Here is a 9,173-nt window from a genome sequence, read left to right as displayed (position 1 = left end):
GGCCGAGGGCGCGGCGGGGCTGCGCGCACGCTGGGGCGCGTGGAGGGGCACGCCGGGCGAGATGAGTCTGGTGGGGGGCTTCCCCCACCACCCGGTGGTGCACCATGAGGGCTATCCTTTCGCTGCCGCCGCCGCGGCTGCCGCCGCCGCCGCCGCCAGCCGCTGCAGCCACGAGGATAACCCCTACTTCCACGGCTGGCTCATCGGCCACCCCGAGATGTCGCCCCCTGACTACAGCATGGCCTTGTCCTACAGCCCGGAGTATGCCAGCGGCGCCGCCGGCCTGGACCACTCCCATTACGGGGGGGTGCAGCCGGGCGCCGGGCCCCCGGGCCTGGGGGGGCCGCGCCCGGTGAAGCGCCGGGGCACCGCCAACCGCAAGGAGCGGCGCAGGACTCAGAGCATCAACAGTGCCTTCGCCGAACTGCGCGAGTGCATCCCCAACGTGCCCGCCGACACCAAACTCTCCAAGATCAAGACGCTGCGCCTGGCCACCAGCTACATCGCCTACCTCATGGACCTACTGGCCAAGGACGACCAGAACGGCGAGGCGGAGGCCTTCAAGGCGGAGATCAAGAAGACAGACGTGAAGGAGGAGAAGAGGAAGAAGGAGCTGGTGAGTAGCAGGGGCCGGCGGGGGGCCGCGGAGGCGGGTGTTCGGGGGACTGGTGCCCTCAGCCTCTTTTCAACTGGGCTGAGCCTTCGCATCCCGCGTTCTGTGGCCGCGTCCCTAGCCAGGGTTGTTTGCATCGGGTTGTCGAGATGGTTTCCTGCCTATGTAGAGGCGCTGTGGGGGGGTGGAGGGAGGGCTGGCAGCAAGAAGAGGAGAAGGAGGACGAGGACGATGAGGGCGATACTTGGCCCCCGTGATCTTGCCTCCGCGTTATCGCTGTTCCCCCGAGCCGCTTAGGGCAGGCCTCCATCTCTCCAGCGCACTGGCGGGGGCCCTACACTCGGTGCTCGTTACAACCTTCATTCGGCCTCCAATCTGATCTTTCTTTCAGATATTTCTAAAACAAATCGCCCAGAAACGCTCGATCCCAAGTGTTTCCCTATTGATCGCATTTCCCCCCTCCTGACAACAAGGCTGTCCCTGATTCTGAGCCCTAAGCGGGTTTTGTAGTTGTTCTCATAACTGTGCCCGGAAGAAGTAAAGGTAAACACAAAAACAAATCCTTGGAACTTCAAAATGCAGCTCCAGTTTCTCTTTGGCGGTGAGGTTGAGTGCAGTTTCCCAGATGAGTAAAATCCATGGCTATTTCTAATGAACCTGAACGTTTTAAGACGAAAAAATAAATGTTACTCTGATCATTATTACTGTTGTTAACAGTAACGCGAAGTCGTACTGAGCCGTTTAAAGTTTTCTCAGCTTTCTGCCAAGTGCCCATAGGGTCGCTGATGGTCAGGACAACGCTGCTGCCCGAAGGGCCTGGAAAATAGCTTTATTTGTCGAGTTTTTCTTCTCTGGTTGCTACATAATGCAGTGACCTCCCAAATCACCAGGGATTTCAGAGGCCTTTGGGGGAGAGGCACTGCCGAGCCGGAGACGGAGAGCCGCTGGCAGAGAGGCCCAGGCCAGGGGGGAGGGATTGCTCGGATGTGGGACTGCGGTGGAAAACCGAGAAAACTTGTTTTAGCGCCGGCCCCCGTTGACGCCGCTAGAGTCAAAGAAGAGGCCCCCAGCTCCTCCATAAACAGCTTGAAAGCGGCCGTTGGTTTATAAAGTTGCCGATCCCGTAGTGGAGAGTTGCAGGCGTGGGGAGCCCTCGGCAGGAGCGAGGGCAGCGCAAACCTTCGTGGCTGGGACTTGAGCCCCCCTTCCCATATTCCTTCCTCCCTGTCTCCCCAGGCTCGGGGAGCGCTTGGGTGGCGGACGACCAGGTCTCCTCTCTGAATTTCTCTTTCCACTTTTCTCTCCCTCGCCTCCCCTCTGCCCAGAACGAGATCTTGAAAAGCACAGTGAGCAGCAACGACAAGAAAACCAAAGGCCGGACGGGCTGGCCGCAGCACGTCTGGGCCCTGGAGCTGAAGCAGTGAGGCGGAGGAGGAGAGCGCCGACTAGCCGGGGCCGAGGCGCCGCGTGCAGACCCGGGACTCTGGCTACCCCTCCGCGCTCCGCTCCCAGGACTTCTCGCATTTGGATTCATCCGGTTTATTTATGTGCAATTTCCCTCCCCTCTCTTTGCCCCCTTTGAGGCATCCGCTCCCCACCTCCCCCTCCAAAAAAAAAAAGTGGATATTTGAAGAAAAGCATTCCATATTTTAATATGAAGAGGACACTCCTGCGTGGTAAGGGATCCCTCGTCTTGTAGACTCTGTGTGAATGTTCCCTCCTGGCTGTGTAGACACCAGCGTTGCCCCTCCCCACCTGCCCAACCCTTTCCAGCTAAAAACAGCGGACTGTAGTGCCTATGTGAAGTCTCTCTTGGGCCTTTTGGATATAAATATTCCTAGGGATTATAAAGTTTTATTTCAAAGCAGAAGATGGGGCCGCTAACATTCGTTGGGGTCGGTATCTAGAGGCGTCGTTTCATATGTGGCCGTTCCCTACTCGCAGATGTTCCCAACAGCTACTTGTCTTTGTGCACTTCGGTCCTCTAAAAATAAGTGGAACTTAATATTGAAGGTGTAAACGTTGTAAGTATTCAATAAACCACTGTGTTTTTTTTTTTTTTACAAAACCCCCAATCTTTTGATAGTTGATACCTCAAAAGAGTTTTTGAAAACAAAGCTGTTATATTTGTTTTCATAATATTTAAAATATTCAGAAGTAAACTAAATTATCATGATTGCCTCTACTTTTATTTGAGAGGGTCAGTGCTTCCGACCAGTCATCCACGTGATGCCGGTTTAAGCAGGGCGAGGAGTTCCCCTTGAGGAGAGGTGTCCTCAGTGGAAGGGCCTGCGCCCTATCCGGGTGGTGTCAACATTCTCTCCAGCCTCCACGCCCCCAACCTGGAGAACGCTGAGTGCTCTCAAGGAGGAGAGTCTGGGCCGGAGAGCTGGCCTGGGCGGTTCACTCAGAGGTGGAAGGGTGTTCTTGTATTCCTGAAATCAACCAGTTGCCATTCGGTGGTGACTTCGGTTTTTGTTTGAGGACTGCGTTTTCGGTGGAGGATGTGTGAGGAGATCCCAGGCATCATTGCAACCACAGAAACCAGTCTGGAGTGTTTAATTCAAAATATAGGGCTTTCATCCAAGAAAACTCAAGAGAAAAGGTTTTCCCCTGTAGTCTATCGGGGGATCCTCGTCTGAGCAAGCTCAGGGGCTTGGGCGTGGTGGGGGAGGCTTTCGAGAAAAGTCCGTGATTAGGTAACAGGGAATTTTACGGCAAGTAAGCCACCGCGCACGAGACCACGGATTTTGAGGGCGGGATTGGAGGGGTTAGATTTACAAGGAGCTACAGGGAACTCAGTATTAACTGTGCGGTGTCTGAAGTCTCCTCGGCTGGAGCCCGGAGGAGCCAAGCGCCGAAGCCGTCTTGCCCGCTCCTTCCCTCCCTTCCTCCCCCGGCTGCCGGCCGCCCGGGACTTCACCCGTCGGGGGCTTTGGTCTCCCCCGGTTCCAGACGTCCCCCGGAGGAAGTCCCTGAGGCCTCCTGGGCCTGCAAGCTTGGCTAGAGCCCGAATCTGTGCTCTAGGAACCCGAGAAAGTGAAGTGTCGGAAAGCACTCGGCCGAGGGTGCGGGGAGCGGGAAGGGATTCCGGGATGGGGGAAGAAAGGTGAAACCTATTAAAAAGTGGTTTGTTTCAGGAACCGCGCACATATATAAATCTGCTGTTGACGAGGCTGGCCAGAGGGGTTCCACCTGGGATCCCATCTTCGGGCTGCTGTTCGCACTTCGGCTGCGGGCACACACCCTTCTCCAGATATCCCCGGGGTTCCCAGGCCTCGCCATCGCCCAGTCTGAGCCCGTCGCCTGCAGCAGACCGGCCTTGCCCAGCGCGGGCGGATTCGCCACGTCCCGGGAGAGACGAGCCAGTGGCTCTGCGGGCTGCTTCTGCGGGCGGCTGACAACGCTGGGGCGAGGGGTTAGAACAACTCGGCCAAAGCGATCTGAACTTTCTCCCCTGGGGTCAGCCGGCGCTGGGCCGGCCCGGTGGGCGCGGGGCTCTGTTTACTGACACTTGCCTTTGTTTATAGCACCGGGGGTGGGGAGGAGGCGCGCCCTGATTTTCTGTCGCTCTCCGGATCCCTGTCCATTTGACCGAGTGGCTCCCTCCCTCTCCGGCCTCCAGCCGCCTTCTGCGTCTTCACTTTTCATCCGCTCTCAGGAGCAAGACACTAGGCCCTGGAAGTGGAAGAGAGGAGTCTCCGGCCGTAGTGGAGTGAATGGTGATGGAGGCGGCGATGTTTTTTACAGAGGAACCAGAGAGAAGCCCTCTGTGCGTGCACGTGTGCCTGCGCCTTCCTTGGGTTGCCGGTCTTTTTCGCCACCTGGGCCTTAATACACTTCTGCTCGTTTAACACACTTTTTCTGGCTTATTAAATACCAGCAGAGGAGAACCAGGACGACAACGGCGCACCGTCGCTACCAGACGGCGGGCTAGTACACAGGCTTTTAAAACCGCGCTCCAAAAATTTGGCCTCTTTGTCTGGCCCGGGCCAGGCGCTGCCCACTTCTCGCTCGCCTGCCGCGCCGCTTCGTCAGCAGCATCCAGCTCGGATACCCCAACTGCCCCAACCCTCCAACCGGCCGGACACCCTAAACAGCTCGACACCCAGCAGGCCCCACACCCTGGCGGGCGGACACCCCACCACTCCAGGCGGTCAGACTTCCTAACCCGCGGCACACCCCAAATGGCCCGGCACTTCACCTGGCAGAACACCCCAGATTACCCGTCACCCCAGCCGCCCTGACACCCCAGCTGTCCAAACGCTCCCGGCCACCCCCTATCCTCGCCCTTCCCGTTGTCAAGCCCAGGGCGGTGAGAGGCGTGCAGGGCTGCCGTTTCTCCTGAGCTTGCATGGCTTGCCCTTCTACAAATTTCTTGCTCTTTTAACTCCGTCTCTTCTTTTCTTCCTTTAAAAAAAAAAAAGTTTCCAAGCTCCTGCCTTGCGGGACCCGCTAAAAGGCCTCTGTGTTAATTGCTCGGATAATGTGCTTGCTGCCATTTTGTTAAGAGCAATCACTCCTGCAGCGAAATCACAAGCGCTCTAGACAGGCCGGAGCCGACAAAAATGTAGGATTTGACGTTAAAAGCTAAATGGGAAGCCGGGGCGGCGGAAGGTAAATTGATGGTAGATGCGGCTGTCAGGACCCTGGCCCCAGACCGCCGAGCAGGCCGAGTGCCTGATAACCCTGGAGCACGAGCGGGCGGGGGCTCGCTCGTTGGGTGTGGGTGTATTTTTCTGCAGACCCATCCTCAGTTGCGCTTGGAAAGGAGTTAGGAAAACTCTGCCTCGTGGGGCCTCGGTACACTTCCTGTTCCTGTTGCAATTTCTCAAGACTTTCGCCCCCACCTGGGGCAGTGACAGCAGCGTGAAGGATTTTTTTTTTTTTTTTTCAGGCCTAGCAGGCGAGAAGATGGCGTGACGGTCGCTTGGGCTTCTGCTGCCTTGTAAATCGCGGCTGGGGGGGAAGCGCCAGCCTCGGGGTGGCTTAGCCAGAAGGCCCGGGCACCTAGGCTGGGCCTTCCGGCCGAGGCTGCCTCCTCAGGTGTGGGAAGACCTGGCGGCTGGGTTATCTCCAATAAAAGGTGCCTGCAGTTGTGGCCCAGGGGAGGGCCGCCCTTGGGGCCCCTTGGAAAGTGTGTTTGCGTGAGTCGGAAGTGCGGGCAGGGTATGCTAGACCCTCCCCGACTGCGCCTCCGCGGGCGGCCCCCGTGGGCTGGCAAGGATCTCGGAGCTGGTCTCCGAGCCAGGTTGTTAACGCAGACGGAGGGTATCTGAGTTAGGTGCACGCGGAATTCGTAGGAAGGGGTGCCGAGGGTCAGAAGGTGAAATGAGCTCAAATGCAAAGCCACGGGAGCAGAAGAGGCCTGGGAGCGCCTTCCAAGCCTTAGATTTCCAGGTAGAGCCCGGGCCAAATGCGAGGGCCTGCGGTGTGTGAGCAGAGGACAGTAAATCAGGCAAGGGATGCCACGAAGGCCGGGCCTGCATGTGCACTGTGGGTCTACAGCGCGCGGGAAACTGCTCAGTTAACGAGCTTTAAGGAAACGCTGGGTCTAACGCCGGGCGCGCGGCTTGGGGTTTTCGCTCTACAATCCGGGAAGCCGCCTTGCGTTCTCCCGGCCTGCGAGTCCCACTCGCACGCTTGGATTTGGAAGGACTGGCTGGTGAGTGCCAAGTGGGGATGATCTGGAAAGACGCTTGCCGCGTGGGTCGCGAACAGGGCTGAATTCCGACCCTGAGCACTGGATCTGTGGACGGGAGAGTACCGATTGCCTCCAGCGGGCCCAGCTCCCACCGCCCAGGTCCCGGCACGAGAAGGGGCCGCAAACGAGTCTCCTCTACGCACAGGACTACCCTGCCGGAGCCGGCAGATCCCTCGGAGAGAAAGATTCTGGAGCCGTCCCCAGGCTAGGCCCAGGACCCCGACCCTAGGCCTCAGCAGCACCTTCTCTGAGGAAGCTGAGCTGTGCCGTGAACTGCTGCTGTAGGGATTATGTCTTGGGGAAGGAGTGCTGGAGAGGGGATAGACGAAGGATTTTTTAACTGTTTAGAGAAAGACTCCCCTTTCCCTCCCTCCTGAGGCAACTCAGGGAGAGGAAACGAATCCCACATTTCCGGGGGCCCGGCAGCTCTGAGCGCGCCGCCTTACCACCCAGCGGCTGCGCAACGCGCCGCTTCCCGCAGACCAACTGTCTGCGCAGTTCTTATTGGCCTGTAACAGCTCAGCGCCTTCGGGCTGCCGGGCCAATAGAGGTTCAAGCGCACTCGGGGTCTGACTGACTTGTGCACAGAAGGTACAGAATTCTCTCCCTGTTCTCCCCGCTCCACCCTGCCGAAGTCAGTTCCCGTAGAGGAGCGCGTCCCCCGCCTCTCCCCCCAACGCAGCCCCACCCCCTCCGCAACGCATTCCCTTCAAATTCTCCCGGCATTTGGGCCGCTTTGATGGTCAGATGGTAGAATCCTGATTACAAATTTATTCCCGGGCGCTCCGTCGTCTTTATCTCTGCTATTAGGGACATCTGGGAGTGATTAGCGCCGCGCCCGCTCCCGGCAGCGCTCGCCTATCTCGCCGCGGCGGGGCCTGGACTCTCGCTGACGTCAGGGCAGACGGCTCGGAGCCATCCCAGCCGAGCTGGGTGTAATCGGCCGCCGCGCGGCCAAGTCCTCCCCGAGCCAGGCCGGCAGCTGGAACGCGCCGCCCGCCTGCGCACAGGGATTTTCTAAATATGTATTTTTAGCCGAGAAGACGTTTTTGTTCTCCTTGTTTGGGGTGAGACGAGGCCGGTTAACCTCCCTACCGCCCCCTTCAAATTTTCCAACTCGTTGTGTCTGGTGCATTTGGCCAGAAATGCATCCCACGTCCGGTCCTGACCGGCGGGAGCTCCTTTCCATCCCCGCGCGGGAGCGCTGCTCTCCTACGCCAACAGCTGCGGCCCGGGCCGCATTGCCCTTGCTGGCCCGGGCGGGAGGAGGGGGAGGGGGGCGACTCGGCCTGGCTGCTCTTAGGGCCGCCCGCTTGCCTCCGCCCGGTCGCTGGCACCCGCTCGGCCCCTACAGTCTTTGGCCAAAATGGTAGGAGTGTCTGCCTAGCGGGACAGCTTGGCAGACCCTGATTACTGAAAGCGACGTCTCGCTCGGGCGCCTGGCCCAGCAGCCGCTTTGCACCTGCTAATAAAGCCTAATGCGTCTAGAGAGCAGAGGTGCTAGGCCCACTCCCCCGCGAGAGTTGCTCTTGGCGCAAATATTGACACCTTGCGAAGGCAAGGATGGCTGGGGGCAGCTTTGTTCTCTGCTACCTCCTAATGCCCAGGGCACGGGTTGGGTGTATTTGTGTAGTTCCTAGAAACACGGAACAGACCCCCCAGACCTGCGACCCCGCGCCCTGCGGCGCAGGCCTGAGTTTTGGCGCTGGGATAAAACCAGACCTGAACCCTTCACGTCCGAGCTTCCTACACATGCTTAGTAATCGGAAGTCCCGGGGGAACATTATAAAATTACACATTTCGTCCCCATTTCACCCATCCTCTCTAGAAATTTGACTCAGCAGGTCAGAGACAGGACCTGGATTCTACAATTTTCAAAAGCTCGCCTGTCGATTCGGGAACCACTGTCTGAGGCCACACCCACCCACTCGCGCGGGTCCCCCACTCCCGGCACTGGCTCTACGGCCTCTGAAACACTAGACTGGGTGGGATTGGCTCTATTAAGGCTGGGGAAGGGTGGGGCGAGGCCTGCATCATTTAAAGTCTCCACAGGGAGAGAATTCGCCACGTTACGGATCAGCTCAACTCGTCTATTTAATTGGGCAAGAAAGAATTCAAAGCAAATCTGAAAATGCTGTTTCTTTCCGCACAGGCTGCAAAGGGCAAGCTGTGTTCAATCCGAGGCTACAGTGAATTCAGCTCGAGAGGGGGAAAGAAATAGCCTGCGATTTGAGTGGAATGACAAGCAAATCTATTTTGGGGGCTAAGGGTATCAAAAATAAAGAGGAAATCCAGTCGGGAAAACTTCCCAAACGTTATCCCTTCCTCAGTTCTTTGTCTCAACTGAATACACCACCACTCCAAAGTGTCTTTGTGTATTCTCTAACGGAAAAGGACCATTTCCTGGGCTAAGTCAAGAAAAACGTCACATTGAGAGCTTGGCTCCTTCTCTCTCCACCCACCCCTACCCCAGCCACGGGGGAGGAAACGTTGGGTTCTGCGGTTAGGGCGTAGGGGTGGGGAATGAAGCTTTTAGACAATTGTATCCTTAAAGGCTTGGAGGACCCTGGGCCTAGCCTTGCTTCTGGAGGGGGGAGGGGCAGACCAGGGCTGCTCAGAGCACAGTTTCCCACAGAGCTGGTAAGTGGATTCCCCCATGATCTGCCTTTATGGTGGCGTCTACTCAGGCAAATAACCAGCTGTCAGAATCATTCAGACCACTCAAAAGAAGAAAAAAAAAAAAAATGCTTTTGCCTGTAATACTTCCAGGCTCAAAATACAAATGAACGTTTCACTTGAATTAGATGGGATGATTCCACAGGAACTATAGATCCAGACAGTCCCAGTTTCGATTTC

The 9,173-nt window shown here is 57.5% G+C and overlaps 1 protein-coding gene across 1 annotated transcript; it reads left to right on the top strand.

Annotated features, from left to right (window-relative positions):
* Nucleotides 1–61: 61 nt before the first annotated feature.
* Nucleotides 62–2,050, top strand: HAND2 (heart and neural crest derivatives expressed 2). The gene is made up of 2 exons (XM_004388957.1): nucleotides 62–616; nucleotides 1,939–2,050. The coding sequence occupies exons 1-2, from the start codon at nucleotides 62–64 to the stop codon at nucleotides 2,035–2,037; spliced, it is 654 nt and encodes a 217-aa protein (XP_004389014.1). The 3' UTR covers nucleotides 2,038–2,050.
* Nucleotides 2,051–9,173: the final 7,123 nt, after the last annotated feature.

Source organism: Trichechus manatus, unplaced genomic scaffold (genome assembly GCF_000243295.1).
Source record: "Trichechus manatus latirostris isolate Lorelei unplaced genomic scaffold, TriManLat1.0 scaffold00225, whole genome shotgun sequence".
NCBI lineage: Eukaryota > Metazoa > Chordata > Mammalia > Sirenia > Trichechidae > Trichechus > Trichechus manatus.
The sequence above is the reverse complement of the archived record's forward strand: the minus strand, read 5'-3'. Positions and strand labels throughout refer to the sequence as shown.